Source organism: Acomys minous (assembly GCF_964271855.1).
Source record: "Acomys minous genome assembly, chromosome: 8".
Lineage (NCBI taxonomy): Eukaryota > Metazoa > Chordata > Mammalia > Rodentia > Muridae > Acomys > Acomys minous.
The window spans coordinates 81,211,121-81,227,640 of NC_140489.1; the positions used below are offsets into that span (position 1 = coordinate 81,211,121).

The window sequence follows — 16,520 nt, forward strand, 5'->3', positions numbered from 1 at the left end:
TTTCATCAACCTGAAGTTTGATTGGGTTGCGGTAGGTGAAAAGCACTTCCTGGGTAAAAACCACCTCTCAGGCAGCTCTACATTGTCGTATAAAGAGAGGGTTTCAGCACTGGACATATAAAGTGAGGACATAACCTCTTCCAAGCTATTGCTGAGGGTAAGGTTCTTATTGTAGATCTTGGGGAGACTATAGCCAGAAGAATCAGGAAGAGCCCTGAGCAGGGAGACACAGCAGTAGACCAAACATGGCCAGCAGTTTGGACCCAGCCAAGAGAAGAGGGGAGTGAGGGGGAGGGAAAGGGGGAAGGGGGGAGGGGAGGAGGAGGGCAAGCGCCAAGAGAGTGCACGGTTGCCAGAATGGCAAGGTTACACAGGAAAGAGAAGCTGGGGGAAGGGAAAGGGAAGACGTGAGGAGAGCTGAGAAGGCTACAGGTAGTTGTGGTAGGAGGCCGCCTCCAGGAGGCCAGCATGGCATTGGTATGCTAATAGACACCACAGTTAGCTATTTGCCCTGAGCGTCTTTTGCCCTAGACAGTTGTTAAAAAAAAAAAAAAAGTTCCAGCGCATTAGCACTGTATTTAGAGACGTCAGAGAAAGGTTAAGCTTGGTGCTTAATGCTTCCTCCAAACACCACAGTAACCCCAGTAACTGAAAGCATTCTGAAGCACACCCAGTGGTACAGAAACTTACATTTTAACAACAACAACAACAAAAAAGACAGCGACTTAGAAATGTCCTTAGTTGGGAGCAAACCTACAACCTTGCTTGTAAAGCCGCAATGAGTGGGAGCCTTTGGAAGACCACAATTAAGCCAATCACTAAATAACATGGTGCATTTACACTATGATCACTGCCGTGTTAGTCACAGCTGTTACTGTGCAACACACGGGACACATTGCTACACACACTTTATTCAGAATTAAGTACTCTGAAAATATTTTTTAAAGAGGCCAATTTAATAATGTTTTATTGATCTAGGTACTCTGGCACTGAAAGCGTGAACAACCTAAGGTAACGATGTCGTCACCAAGGGACGACCATAGAGCCCAAATCCCTTGACTCCCAGGCTGATGTTTTCCACTAATAGTGTTCCTTTCTACTCATCTGCGCGCTTCAAGTGTAAAGGACCGGAGAAGGCAGAAGACCCTAGTATGAGGCAAATTTGCGAGGTGCGGATGCTCTGAAGATCCTCAGAAATCGCCGTGGTGGACTCTTTTGTTTTGGCTGAGCAAGATGAAAGCAGCAACCACAGACCCCAGGGACCAAGAACTGGAACTAGGTACAGCCTGTTGTGGTAACTCTCTTTTCCTCGGTCGGGGCCTGCCCTTTCTCACCTCTTCCTTCCGACCAAGCCCTAACGCTCTTACCCTCAACCCCCAACCCCTCGGTCCCCATCCTCCCTCCTCCATCCCCGCTGCACACCATTGCTCGGAGTCCCCGTTGGGACGGGGAGCTCCTGGTCCTCCCTCCGGCTTTAGCAAGGATTCGCGGCGCTTCGAGAGCGAGAGATAGTCAGCACTGTACACGCGTTTCAGCTGAGAAAACTTCGGTGGGAGCCAGGGCAAACGCGCGTGCCGAGTGGGTGTTGGGGCGCGTCAGGACAAAGCATGATTAGACAATGAGGACCTTGCCTCCCTCCTCGGCGGCTAACTCAGCTTCCCTTGGGCACCTACGGAGCGCGCGTGTTTACACTTCTCTACACCCGGCGGCGGACCCGGGGGGCATTCCAAACCGTTACTCCGCCCGATGGGGTGGGACCAGCCAAACGGTTGAGACTGCGCTCTAGGCCGGACGGCATCGGCGGACTACAAATCCCAGAAGGCCTCGCGCCGGAGGGGCGGGCAGCACCTTACCGGCCCGCCGCGCTTCCCTCAGGTTCCCAGTGCATTCCCACTGCAATAGGGGTCCTCTCTACAGCTGAGGTCGGCTTTCTGGGGTGCATTAGCAGTCCCGACACTAAATCCCGCATGTCCCTGCTCTTCCTGCCTCAGTACTGGCTATGACCGACTCCCTCACCGGTGCCGGGTGGCGGCGGCGAAGGAGGGAAACTCTTGCATACAGTCCGGGCGCACTTCCGCCTCTGCGCTCCGGAAGGTAGGGCGCACGCGCTTGCTGCGACTCCGGAGCGACTCACTTCCGCTCCCACTGTTCCCTGCGAGCCGAATCATGGATCACACTGGTAAGGAGGCGGAGGCAGCGGGGGTCCTGGTTCTTGCCCCCGTGGCTCGTTTGGGACTGGTCGCCCAGGGGGCACAAGGGGCTACGCTTGCCCCATTGCTCCGGGACGTGGCGGAAAGGAAGCAAGCTCAAAGACCCGGTCCCGGGCTGGGCTTGTTGCTCCCTGGCCTACCCTTCTGAGCGGTGCCTCCATCCTCGAGACCGGTAGCGCCGCTTCAGTGGTGCTGCTGAGCTCGCCTTCGGGACACTGCCCCGCGCTGGTTTGTTGGAAGGGGTGGGTGCCCGTTGTGTTTTGTTTTGCTTCCCCCCCCCCCCCATTCCCGTTGCTCTGCACTTTGTACTGGGGAAATAGGCGGGTGTCGAATTGGAGAAGCGTCCGGAGGCTGGGCGAGGGTGACTTGGAGACTTCCTGCTGCCTTTCGGCTTCGGGCGGCTCTGCAGTGGTCACCTCCTGTGGTTATTGTCTCTGACTTTTCACGGTCTAGAGGTTAGAGAAGAGAGCCGGATTTAGTTTTCGAAGTTATAAGCGGAGCATCTTTTCTACCCAAACCCAAAGCATGCCCCGCCCTTTCCGGCCGTGGTCCTCTTGCATCCTTTGGGGACATATACACAAATTTTAAGGTCAAGATATTTTCATCGCATATTACAAGTAAGAGTGGCATCAAACCTTTTTTTCTGCGGACTTCGTTTTCTTCTTCTTAGTTAACGAGTGAGTGCGTTTCTCTTTGAGTGCTTCAGACAATTATATCAACAAGCAAGGAGGAAGAGCTTTGTGTTTTTGTTGTTGTTTAAGAATTGCCTGAGATGCTCTCAGTTTTCAAACACTACTTAATTATGTAACTGCATGAAGATACTTGTAGGCTTGGAGATAGAATGATGGGACGGTAAACAATAGGATTGCGTCCTTGTCCTCGAGTTTGCATTCTAGCAAAGGAGGCAGCCAGGTTGATTTCTTTCTTTCTTTCTTTTCTTTCTTTGTTTTTTTTTTTTTAAACCGCTTACGGATTGTGGTGAGTACTTTAAGAAAACAGGTGCTCATGGAGGAGGAAGTTTCAGAAAATGCCCGGGGAAGGTGTTTCGGAATGGTAGGAAGACACTGAGAAGGCCAGATGTCTGTAGCCTAGTTAGCCTAGTTGAGAAGAGCAGGAAGACATAAGTTTAGAACTTTGAGAATCATGGTAAAGGGTTTTAATTTTAAGTGGCTATGAAGCAACTGAACAAAAGTAGTATAATTTAAGAAGTAGTTCCAGCTCTTCTATGGAGAATGGTGTAGGAGAGGAAGAACAGGAATAAATAAATAAATAAATAATCTAAGTGGTGGTTGCAGTGCCCCACTCAGAGGAAGGCTGGCTTTAGTGAAAGTGTAGCTTAGTGGTAGAGTACTTACCTAGCTAGCACCTGTCCTGAGTTCAGTCCCCAACAACCCTGTAGGGCAAGTGGGAGCAGGGCACAGCCAATGGCAATTGCAACACATATTTTGGTGGAGAATCCAACAGCTGCAAAGGATTAGTTTGGGGAAATATGTGAAAGAAATGAGAAAACTGTGAGGTTTCCATTAGAGCATCTTGATGTTGCATGTGTAAAAGAGTTAACCCAGTTTCTAAGTTATTAATAAAAGGTTGCCCTGGGAAATAAAAAGTCATTCTAACATGAAAATAATCACTAATGAGCTAGCTAGATAAAAAATGAGTTTCTAGACAGTTGACCTTTATGGTTCATGTCAGCTTTTCTAGATTTTAAATCATTTATGAGGCAGTCTCCTAATGTTTCAGTGTTAAAAGCTGCACATTTTAAGAGGTGGGGAAAATTAAGTCAAAGACTCAAACTTTCACAAAACTAAGAAATACAAATTTAAAAACTATTTGAAACACAAGTCAAAAAATGCCAGTTAGCTAGGTAATTTCCTGACTGAATAGGCATCTTAAAATAATGATTTTAATGTCAAAGGATCAAGAGGTTTTGTAAATGGAAGTATTGAAATAAACTTTTACCAGAAAAAAAATATTGCAGAAAACGATTGAGTTTTGTTTTGTTTTTTAAATGGCAAACACATCGTGCTTTATTTAGTGTTTCTCTGGATTGCAGAAGTGTCAGCAGTGGGCTGAGTGCCCCAGAGAGTCCAGAGGGAGCTGGCAAACCTATGGGCGGTGGGGCAGAGAGAGGCAGCAAAAAGAGGCAATGCCCCTCTAGCTCCCCCAAGGCGGCCCTGTACCCCTGTTCCCAGGTCACAGAGGCATCCAGACTAGTAAAGACCCAACAAACACTTGACTCATTCTTTAGTTGTTAGAGGAGTTAGTGCTTAGGTAAAAGTGACCCAAATTTTGAAATTTTTTTCATTCTTTTTTGAGAGGTGGATGCTGGAAACCTGAGTCCAGGGTCTTCAGTGTCTTAGGTTCTACCCTGAGTTACACACCTGCCTTCAGTTCACTCGCTCCTTTGATTCAAGATAAAATACTGTGTTGCTTTTGAAACTATATAACCAAGTATTACTACTTTTAAAGGTATATTTACATTAAGTGACCATTCTTTTTATCCTTTATGTAATATCCAGATATTTCTACATGCTTTGTGTTTTGTTGTTATATGTGTGTGTGCAGTAAATTGTATGTTACTCCCCCCCCCCTTACTTTTAAAAAGGCGGCAAACAAACCTCAGAATGTTGTCTCTTGAGATCTGTGAGGGAAACAGTAGCTTTAGACACAGCAGCCTTGTAAAAGGGCTAAGCTGCTCTTCAGATACTGGAGACCTGGGCTGTGCAGGTAAAGCTGTTTTCATTCACAAAGGCAGCGCACTAAGAGTCCTTGTTATATCTTAGGGCAGCAGTTTGGTTGTTTCGGTTCTTTGGGAAGTTGGGAATACTTTCTGTGCACGGGGAAAAGGTTCCTGTCATATTTCTACGGTAGGCACTTCTATATAGATGAGCAAATGCAATGAAGATTGCTGAAATACATGAACACACAGACATTCCATTTTAGTGCAGTCTTGAAGACTGACCAAGTTTATTATAATTCAAGATTGGAGCTATCCATGTCATCCCTTTCTTGTGAAAGTTTTTGAGTTTGCTGTTGTAAGAGTAGAAGGTAGACAGATGTTTAATCATTGAGACCCATTTTGAATTTTATTTTATTTTCACAAAAAGATGGGTATAAATTTAATTTACTCATACTGCTTATAGTCTTGGAAGTTAGTGCTAGCAGACTTCTTTCACATTTGTCTCTACTGAAGGTAACGTGGGCAGTTAGGCTATCAGTCCTGATTGTAATTCTTGCAGGAACTCTGTTCATTAACTTCTGTTTCAATCATTATAATTTTAATATTACATTTGTAGTTCCTATTTTTAAGCATTTCCCTTTCTGTCTTAAAGTAAAATTGAATATATTGTATTACATATTTTTATGTACTTGAAAAAGTAAAGAAAGTTATATGAGTCAGTCCTGTGAAATAATGTACCTATTAATCATGAACAAGAATTTTTTCCATAGGTAAGAGTTTTAAGGACTAGAAAGTGTCAGTTGTAGAGGTCTAAGTCTAAATTACAGTTTTTCATTGCAGTGCTGACTGTTAACTAAAGATATCTGTTACTTAAGTCTCTAGACATGTTATAGCACAGATAGTGACTCATCGTGAGGTCTATTAAGTGATGCATATTTTTTTTTTGTATATCTCTGAATACCTTTTAGAAAAAAATGTTATGCTTAAGGTAATAATTACCTCTACCTCTTTAAAACCAACACATAGGCCAATAAGATGGCATGACAGGTAAAGATGGCATGACACCTGCTACCTGCTGAGGCCTTGAGCTCACCTTCTGGGGCTCATGTGGTAGGAGGGGAGAACCAGCTCCCACACTCCCCACCCCACACATAATAAATATATATCAGATTTAGTGCTATGTTTCCAATTTGTTATGTAAATTTACTAAGCTTACTGAATGTCTACTTTGCATGTTGATAACACATGTAAAGACAATTTTTCTTTTCTTTATTTTTAAAAATCTATAACAATTTGAGCTTTTTTAAAATTTTTTTTAAGGTTCGTTTCTGTAAACTACTATGGATTTGTATGGAAATTTTTATTGTTCATTTTTTTAGAATGAGATAAAGGTTCTGTTACTTTTATTAGCTTCTAAACGGGTTCCATGTCTCAAAAAAAGGGTAACCTGAAATAAAGAATATTAGCAATTACATTTATCAGTCTAGTATTTAAAATCAGAACCAAGATCTTTCACTTAATTGTTTGATGTTTTTTATTTTACTTTTATACATGTTATAGAACAATTTTCAAAAAGAAAAGCAAAAGCAATCATAATTTCTTTTTTCCCATTCATACAGACAATGAGTTACAAGGCACTAATAGTTCTGGATCCTTGGGTGGTCTTGATGTTCGCAGAAGAATTCCTATAAAACTCATCTCCAAACAAACGAACAAAGTTAAGCCTGCACCTCGAATTCAAAGGACTATTAGCAGGATGCCTGCAAAGGCCCCACCAGGTGATGAAGGTAACTTGTTTAAAGTTAGATGTTTAGGAGCTGTGTTGTTGAGCTAGAGAAATGGCTCAGAGGACCTGGTTTCAATTCCCAGCACTCACATGGCAGCTCACAACTATACTCCAAGATTGGATACCCTCACACAGACATACATGCAAACAAAACACCAGTGCACATAAAACAAATGTCTGAGTACACCAAATAATCTATTTGATTTTGTTTACTTAAACCTACTTTAAAATATTAACCTTACATACTTTTTTCTTCCTTTTTAAGTCCCCTTTCTCCTTTTCAAAGACTTAATTGATACTGCAGAGAGCATTACATTAAAAATAAGATTTTTTTAAAATAATCCTCTCAAAGCTGTTTTTAATGTTTCTTTTAAGTTTTTTTTTTAAAGTAAGCTGGATGGTGATGGTGCATGCCTTTGATCCCAGAACTTTTGAGGCAGAGGCAGGTGAATCTCTTGAGTTCAAGGCCAGCCTGGTCTACACAGCAAGTTGTAGGACAGTCAGGATTACACAGAAAAATCTTGTCTAGAAAAACAACAACAGCAACCACCAAAGGGTTTAGCCAGGTGTGGTGGCACATAGCTGAAATGCCAGGCCTTAGGAAACTGAGACAAGAGGGTTATTGTGAAGGCCAGACCCTGTCTCAAAGAAATGAACAGTCTTAGGTATTTATTCTGTAGATACGGTATCATCTGTTTAACTTTTTTCTAGTTGTTTTGCTGTAACTGTTGTAGTGTAAACATTAAAAATTTTACTTGGGGCATGGCAAGATTGTTGAAGAGGGTGAGGGCAATTGCCACATAAGTGGCCACTCACGTTCCGCTCCTGTAACCCATGTAGAAGAGGAAGGAGGAAACTGACTTCCAGAAGTTGTCTTCTGGTCTCCACAGGGGGCCGCAGAGGCACACATGTAAACCCCTCCCTCCATTTCATGCACACAACAGATCAGTGACTTTTAAAAAGACTTCATCTGTACATTTTAGAATTCATCAGATCCTGCTAAATTACTCTTCAGAAAGGGTTTGTTAGTTTATAGTCATATCTATCAATATTTTGTATTATTAACTTAAGGACTTTTTTTGAGATAGGGTCTTTGTAACCAAGTCTGTCCTTGAGCTTCAGCAAGTCTTTCTGCCTTAGCCTCTAAGCCCTGTGATCATAGGCTGGCATCACTGTGCCTCAGGGACAGCTCCTTAGTGTGTGCTCGGATGCCTTCTCACACTGTTAGCCATTTCTGGTCTCAGTTGTGTTGTCTGCTCTTGATTGCTCTCTTTCTCAATTCTTTGTAAAGTTGGCTTTGTTAAACATCTGTCGCTCATTTATTTTTTGAATTTTATATGTAAAGTATTACTGTAAAGAATTTGAAAATTGTAGGTATTCGGTTAACTAGAACTTACTCTTTCAAGTTTTAACATTCTTAAAAGGCCTCTTCTGGTTTCATGACTATAAAAAGCTTTTCCTGTCTTCAGCAAGTTGGTCTTAGGTCAAATTTGGTTCCTTTAAAAAAAAAAAAGTAAAGTTACTTTTACTTTAGTTGTCCATAGCTTCTTTCCCACTATCATGGCAAAATTGACTAGATTTAGATGACTTAAGAAGCCTAAGATTTGTACTGTGTGGCTTTTTATAACAACAGTTTGTTAGCCCACGCTTTGGAAAGTTTATAGTTTTATATATATATATTTGTTTTGTTTTGGTTTGGTTTGGTTTGGTTTTTTCGAGACAGGGTTTCTCTATGTAGCCTTGGCTGTCCTGGACTCACTTTGTAGACCAGGCTGGCCTCGAACTCACAGCTATCCGCCTGCCTCTGCCTCCCGAGTGCTGGGATTAAAGGCGTGCGCCACCACGCCTGGCTCATATAGTTATATATATATATATATATTTTTTTTTTTAAAAGTGAGATCTTGCTTTTTCATTTTTTTCCCCCAAAACAGATCACCAATACCCTAAATATTGGGTAATTTGTTTTTTCCTTTCAGCATGAAATTTTTGCTCTTAACATAAATTCAGGTTCTAGAAGGATCTGTCTTACTCCTAAAATTTGTTCTGGTAATCTGTAGGTAGTTTAGAATAAATGATGATTATACATATCTTTAAGTTTGTTCAGTAACCATGATGGTAATTGGTGACATGGTCTGTGGAGACTGAATAAGAGACTCCTTTATAGGTATGTTCTTGGCTCTGCCCCTCAGGTTATGGTGTTGCTGTATGCACTGTATGCTCTAGAGGTTCATAAAGATCACTTTCAGGTGCCATTTAAAACTCCAGTTTAAAAATGATGTAGCAGCTAATGTCTGTGACAAATGTGGGTTGTCTTATAAAGTCTGTTGGAGAATGGTAAGTACAGTTAAGGCCTGGTTTTGTAGAGGTAGGATTCTGAAATATAATTTACAATTTTTTATAAGCAATCTTATAATACAATATGTACAAAAAAGCTAAGGGAAGTTTAGTAACACCATGAATTTAATGTAGTTATTTTTTACAGTTTTAGAATAGTTTCAGGAGTTTTATTTTTCATGTTCTTAGATCTTTGAATGTCATCAGAAACAGTTTTTAGTAAATAGGTCTATTTTGTCATGTAAATATACTTTAAAAATAAAATTTGAAGTTGGAAAATGTAACTTTCTTTCAGAAGGATTCGATTATAATGAAGAGCAGCGGTATGACTGTAAAGGGGGCGAGCTCTTTGCAAATCAGCGAAGATTTCCAGGACACCTTTTTTGGGATTTTAAGGTATAACTAAAAATGAAAAATTAAGCATTAAGTACTTTGAGTTTTTAGTATATCTGTAACTTGTAGCACACATAAATGCACTTGCTTATTTCTACTATCTTCAAGAATAATTTGAAGTAATGTAATGTTCATTAAAACCAAGTAAAATCAATAATCACTATTTAAGAAGGAAAACAAATGGAATTATACTAATCAAGTTTTATTTCTGTTTATAGTAACAACTGCTGAGAAATTCTAACCATTTTACTGTGTGAATTGATAAGTAAAAAATTTTTAATTTGCCTAAAGAGGAAATTTTTAATTATCATTTTAATAGATAAACATCTTAGGTGAAAAGGATGATACACCAGTTCATTTCTGTGACAAATGTGGATTGCCTATTAAAGTCTATGGGAGAATGGTAAGTACAGTTAAGGGCTAGATTTATAGATAAGACATTTGTGTAGAGGAAGGATTCTGAAATACAATTTATGATTTTTAATAACTAATTTATAAAATAGTATATACAAAAAAGCTAAGGGAAGTTTAGTAACACCATGAATTTAATATAATCTTTTATTGTTTTAGAATAGTTTCAGGAGAAACATGGTAAGATAAAATATGTTTAATGTTCTTTTTCAGGAGCTTTTAACGTGCAGGGACTATTTCAACATCTATAGGTTCCCATATCTGAAGAGAGAAGCATGTGTTGGGGGGGAGGTGTGGTCCTGTAATCCTAGCACTCTGGAGGTTGAGGCAGAAGGATCACAAGATGAGGGCTTGCCTCGGGTACATCATAGTTTAAGGCAACCTCAGTTTCACATGAGATCCTGTCTCCAAAAATAAAAAGCAAAGCATTAGCAGAGGTACATGTATTTATTTATTGGGAAAAGGAGCAAAATTTTAAAAAGCTTGTGATTAAAAATTATTGCTGGGTGATGGTGGCTCATGCCTTTAGTGCCAACACCAGGGAGGCAGAGGTAGGCAGTCTCCGCGTTTGAGGACAGCCTGTTCTACAAAGCAAATTCCAAAACAGTGTATAAGCAGGGTTCTGTTAGAGAGACCCTATCTCGAAAACAACAGATGGGTGGATGGCATGGATGGATGATGATCTTAGTGGCTACTGGTATATATCTTAAGTATTTGTTTAGCTAGTTTCTGTGGGCCTTCTGACTATAGATGACTGTACTACCATTACTGAAATATTCTAAGTTGTTCTAGGATGCTTAACTATGATATTTTTGCCTACAGATTCCATGCAAGCATGTTTTTTGCTATGACTGTGCTATTTTACATGAAAAAAAAGGAGATAAGATGTGCCCAGGGTAAGTTATGGTCATCTTTAGATTGTCTGATAGGAGTGGCTTCTAAGCAAGCTGAGCCATCTCTCCAGCCCCTAAGTGTTCTAATGTTAATATTTAAAAGTGAAGTTTAGTTTTGAAGTGTGTTCTCGTGTGCACCTCACTTGTATAGTCATTAGCTGTCTAGAGAGAAGTCTGTCTTAGTTAATTGTCAAGCCCAGTGCAGGAAGTACAGTTAGCAACCTGAATTAGTATAAATAGTGTATAGTACTGCTTCTAGGCATCATCCAACAGAAAGACTTTGTCCTCCTGTGCATGGAAATGTTTCTCATTGTGTAGTGAATCAGATGGCAGAAAAGCAAGAAGTGTACAAAATGGCCACAAGTCAGGAGCACACTAGTTCCTGCAGGGAGAATGGGAAAGGAGACCACTGGACTTTGAATTCTGTGCTTTTAAATGACAATTCCTTTGTTTTATCATTCCTGGATGCAAATCCAGTATAGTTAGAGAAAATTAATGAACTCTTAAGTATTGGGAAGTAGAGGTCTCTTGACATTCTATATGGTGGGTCTGAGATAAAAATATTCCCTGGCTAGTAGAGAAGTTGATGATTACTGTCTGAGACAAGTGGGGAAGATTGAATAAGGTTTGTTAACTAATTAAATACTTATTGTTAAGTTTGCAAATGTCTTACGTAACATTTTTAAAGTGAGCAAAAGGCTTAAAATAAATATACTGTTTTGTATTGTGGTTTTGGTTAATCAGTTGTTTTTCCTGGTGTTCAGCTGTAGTGATCCTGTGCAGCGGATTGAGCAGTGCACACGAGGTTCTCTCTTCATGTGCAGCATTGTGCAAGGTTGCAAGAGAACATACCTGTCTCAGAGAGACCTGCAAGCTCATATCAACCATCGCCATATGAGAGCTGGGAAGCCTGTCACCCGACCTTCACTTGAGAATGTTCATCCTCCTCCCATTGCCCCACCTCCCGCTGAGATCCCCGATCGTTTCATAATGCCGCCAGACAAGCACCATATGAGCCATATTCCTCCAAAGCAGCACATCATGCTGCCTCCACCTCCTTTGCAACATGTGCCGCATGAGCACTATAGTCAGCCACATGAGGATATCCGTGCTCCTCCAGCAGAACTGTCCATGGCTCCACCTCCTCCTCGCTCGGTCAGTCAGGAGACCTTTCGTATTTCAACAAGAAAACACAGCAATTTAATAACTGTCCCTATTCAGGATGACTCAAGTTCAGGTGCTAGAGAGCCACCACCTCCTGCCCCAGCACCTGCTCACCACCACCCTGAGTACCAGGGTCAGCCAGTGGTGTCGCACCCTCATCATATTATGCCTCCACAGCAACATTATGCACCACCCCCACCTCCGCCACCACCAATAAGCCATCCAATGCCACATCCTCCCCAGGCTGCAGGTACTCCTCACTTGGTATATAGCCAAGCCCCACCTCCACCAATGACCTCTGCTCCACCCCCAATAACCCCTCCCCCTGGACATATCATTGCCCAGATGCCACCTTATATGAATCATCCTCCTCCAGGACCCCCCCCACCTCAGCATGGTGGTCCACCTGTAACTGCACCCCCTCCTCACCATTACAATCCTAACTCTTTACCCCAGTTTACAGAAGATCAAGGAACTTTGAGCCCTCCATTTACACAACCAGGAGGAATGAGTCCTGGTCTATGGCCTGCACCAAGAGGCCCACCACCACCTCCACGAATGCAGGGCCCGCCTTCTCAAACCCCACTACCTGGACCACATCATCCAGATCAAACACGATACAGACCGTATTACCAGTGATAATAGTGCTTTGAACTGAAGATATGACAAGGAAAAAAGATTAAATTAGTTAATCAAGCTTTGGGGAAGGAGAAAATAACCTCTTTTTGAGGTGGCTATAAAACAGTCTTGTCTCTCAAAATGGTTCTGAATCTTGACCTTAGGATTGCTTTCAAGTACTATACTGTAGTGCAGATAAGTGGCCCGGTTGAGCACAACTATATCTTAACAACTGTTACTTTGGCGAGGTAAATTGACCCAGAAGTGACTATTTGTAAAAAAAAAAAAAAAAAAAAAAGAAAGAAAAAAGAAAAAAAAAAAAAGAAAAAATTTTTTGATAAATTTTCACTGTTCCACTTTGAGAAATATTGCTCTTATTTAAACCCAATGTTTAGTTTTTGTTGTGATGCATTTTGTTAACCTGTGTAAAAGGATTAAATTTCAAGATGGTTGTAAAAATGCTATTTTTATGTGAATTTAAGTGCAGCCACGTATTTTTCTTAAATCCACATGTTTTACCACTAATTTTCCTAAGTTAAGATAAAATCCTAAAAGTAAAATTCTACTAAAATTGTTACCAAGAAGACTGTTAAATGATAGGGAATTATTTCACATCTTAGGCACTGAAATTTCAAGGTGTAGTAATTGCATAGTGCACTCACTTGGATGCCTTTCCTGTTTGGACAGCCTCAGGAGCACCTAATGCACCAGAATTCCTATAGCTGGTTGTCTGGCGCGTCTCGAGGGGTTCTAATCATTGGAAAATGACCGGCTGTGCAGGCTCCAAGCTATGGGATGCCATTTTCACCGACGCTTTTTTCCTGAGTGGTTAAAATCACATGATTTGTCACACTTAAAAACCTTAAGTTATTTTTTAGGATTGCTTAAATGGTGTTATTTGGGTGAAATGTGTTCTGTGTTCATCTACATATTTAGGACTGGGCTTTATTTAAATCTGCATTTCTTTATAGTCATTCGATTTTGTGCTTTAGTGCATTGTTTATGGGGTTATACATGCAACTTGAATGCTATGGAGGAATCTGACTGATGGATTAACAAACGGTGGTTTTTGTATAACAAGCTAGCATTTACTCAGGTTTTATTGCTCTGGTGAGTTTCTCCTCGAAGTTGAAAATTTAAAACTATCATTTCTTGTTTTCTTGGTAAGCAGTCTAAAGTTGGAACATTTTGGCGTGGAAACAATAGTGAAGACAACCAGATAATTTTGAATTGGACGGAAGAAAAGTACTAACTAGATACGGATCTCAGTGCTGTGTAAGGTGCCTTTAGAGCCAGGGTTCGCATTACGGGGCTTGTTACAGTCAGTTGAAGACGACCACTCAGTTTATACAGATTTCCTATGTATAAGTCAGCATTCTTAGGATATTGTCATATATCCTTGGAAGTGACTAAACTCTTGTGAAATTTTCTTCCCCTTAAAATGGTGCATAATATAAACATGACATGTAGGATGCAGATACCATTTATTAGATAGTTTGTAGTATATAAATTAGAAGATTGGTTTTTGACAAGGGTATACTGATTACTAATTCACCGTTCTGTCAGGTACAGGAGAGCATTCTCATGTTGGACGATCAGATGCAAAATCATTTCTGCACTTAGTACAGAAGTAAATAATATAAAAAGGCTACTTCAGTCTTGGCTGGCCAAAAATAACTAATGCAAATTTTTCTTGAGCAAATGATTTTTTTCCCCCTTCACATGTAGCAGTTGAGTCTGGTTTGTTCATGCACTATTTCTAGTGAGAAATTCTTGTTATTAGAAGCATGGACGTGAAATAGTATGACATGATGGGGAGTGTTTCTATCCTGTTACTGTAGGTGCTTGGACTGGTACAAACTTGATTCCTTCTCACGCCCCTGTTCAGGAGCTATTAAAATCTAAATAACCCTTTGTTTCATGTAATTAGAAAATAGCCAGAGTCAGGTCAGAGCTTCTTAGCTGTTTATGAGAGGCTCCTGTACTGAGATTGACTGGGGTTGGGTGTGGTGAGAAACCACTTAGCCTCTATTTTGGACCAAAAAAATGAGTATCATGAGAAAAATCTTATAGGCTTTAAAAAATAATTTCAGTTAGGTTAATAAACATGCTGGGAGGCAGGTCAGATGAATGTCTTGTTATAGAATTTTAATTGTTAGACTTGAATCCATCAGTTAACTGCTTGAATGAGGGTGGGTGGGTAGACAGATAACAAGATTACTGTTCCGTGTTTCTGTTCTTAAGGAAAAAGATGTGAGTCCCAGCACATTTCAGGGAATCCTTTGAAGCTATCTATGATGGACGTAAAGTCTAAATGTATGTATGTTTCATTAATTGCTCTTAAGACTACTGAGGTGGCAGTTTAATTCTTAAAAACAATAAAATGGAAGCATAAATACTATTTTGCCTAGATGAATTTTTAACCTAACGATGACACATTTGGAGACTGCAGAACTTTCCATTGGCTCTACTACAATAAAATTAAATTCACCCTTTAAACACTTAAAACCAAAATGCTGGCTGGTTCATTTCTTTGTCTTATCTGTTCAGAGTATGTGAATACTTTTTCAGTATTTGGAGAAAGATCTATTTCTGAGATGGTAAAGAGCTGTACTCATTTTGCCTTGTAAAAACTGCTTGCTCAAAACAGTGTAAACACTAGTCATTTAATGGAAATATAAGTAGAAAAGATTGGAGAGTGTTTTTACAGTTCTTAGATAGTGACTGTTTACTGTGTGAGACAGACAGAACTGCTTAAAGAATGCCATGCAGGTTTATTAGAAAAGGGCCTACATTTCTGTTCCAGGTAATTTAACATCAAAAGTACATGAAAATTTTACCTAAAACAGAAACATTTCTCAGATTGGTCATCAAATTATCAGCTTGATATTAAAGGAAGTTTAATACAGACATACTCAAAAGTGCTCTATTCTGATTGAAATAGATTTCTTTTTATTCACTAGTTTACAATTTTTAAAAATCTGACCTAGGAAGCAAGCAGAGTTTGCTTATTATAATTGTTATACAGTCTAATAAAGCAATGCTGGCTGTGCCAAGCTTGGGGAGGAGCACTGGATAAGCCAAGTGACCATTCTGAAGCTCCCCTAGTAAAAACTAACTTGGGTTTTAAAAGCCCTTGAGTTTTTCCTCATTGGAGAGAGCACTTAAGAAAAATGCTTAAAGTACATACTAGTTTTCAAGTTTCACTGTGTCATTCTCTTAGTTTTCAGACATCAGAACGACAGGATTGCAGCAAACATGTCATGGTTGTGTTCTCACATGGACAGAACCTTCCTTTTGGAGAAGTAATCTTCCTAAAATGTTACATGTCCTCAACACCTTGTTTCTACTCTAAGTAATTGTAAGCACTTTCCTTCATACTGCATATAAAGTCATAGTCTTTTGTGCTGCCTTGAAAATCGTCCTTCAAATTGAAAAGCCATGTCCTCTTATACTTCGCTATTTTTAAAAACCTTAAAATTAAATCATGTAGAAAAAAGTAATAGATAAAAGTTAAGGTCCCTACACTACCCCCAGCCTCCTTGGTGGCCAGCGTCCCCTGATAAGTAGTTCACTTTGACCTGCATCTAGTTTTAGTTAAAAGTCTGACAGTTAAATAGGCTCTGTGACCTAGTAAACATCCTAATCCTGGCTAAATGTATTTCTTAAGTATATCAGTGATTTTATGCTGGGCTATTGTGGGATAGAAAGGTTCATTTGTTGAAGTATTTACTCACTAGACAGTATTAAGCTCATGGGATACAGTCTTCAGAGACCAACCATAAGTATTAACATGTAGCATGTTAGATGTATGTCAGAATCCTGTGGAAAAACCATTTGCAGAATTGGGTAGTTTGTAACTTAGTGGGAATGGCATTTGAGCTAAGAGTCTAAGTAGGTGAAGTCATGTTGAGTGGGAGCAGAGTTTTATAAGCTGCGCTGGCAAGGTAAGGATTTAGTGCGAGATTTTGCTTGGCTCATTTTAGTAACCGGTGAGTAGAATAAACGAAGGGCAGGGTTGGCTCAGTAGA

At 40.3% G+C, this 16,520-nt stretch overlaps 1 protein-coding gene across 7 annotated transcripts; it reads left to right on the forward strand.

The window, feature by feature from the left end:
• The first annotated feature begins 2,026 nt into the window (after positions 1 to 2,026).
• Positions 2,027 to 15,003, forward strand: CBLL1 (Cbl proto-oncogene like 1). 7 transcript variants are annotated; one of them, XM_084791841.1, is made up of 6 exons: positions 2,027 to 2,179; positions 6,510 to 6,677; positions 9,306 to 9,406; positions 9,723 to 9,806; positions 10,637 to 10,710; positions 11,472 to 15,003. In XM_084791841.1, the coding sequence occupies exons 1-6, from the start codon at positions 2,167 to 2,169 to the stop codon at positions 12,508 to 12,510; spliced, it is 1,479 nt and encodes a 492-aa protein (XP_084647967.1). In that variant the 5' UTR covers positions 2,027 to 2,166; the 3' UTR covers positions 12,511 to 15,003. The 7 variants fall into 7 exon arrangements, with proteins under 7 accessions (XP_084647967.1, XP_084647968.1, XP_084647969.1 ...); XM_084791842.1 differs by having other exon boundaries at positions 9,309 to 9,406; XM_084791843.1 differs by having other exon boundaries at positions 6,510 to 6,668.
• Positions 15,004 to 16,520: the final 1,517 nt, after the last annotated feature.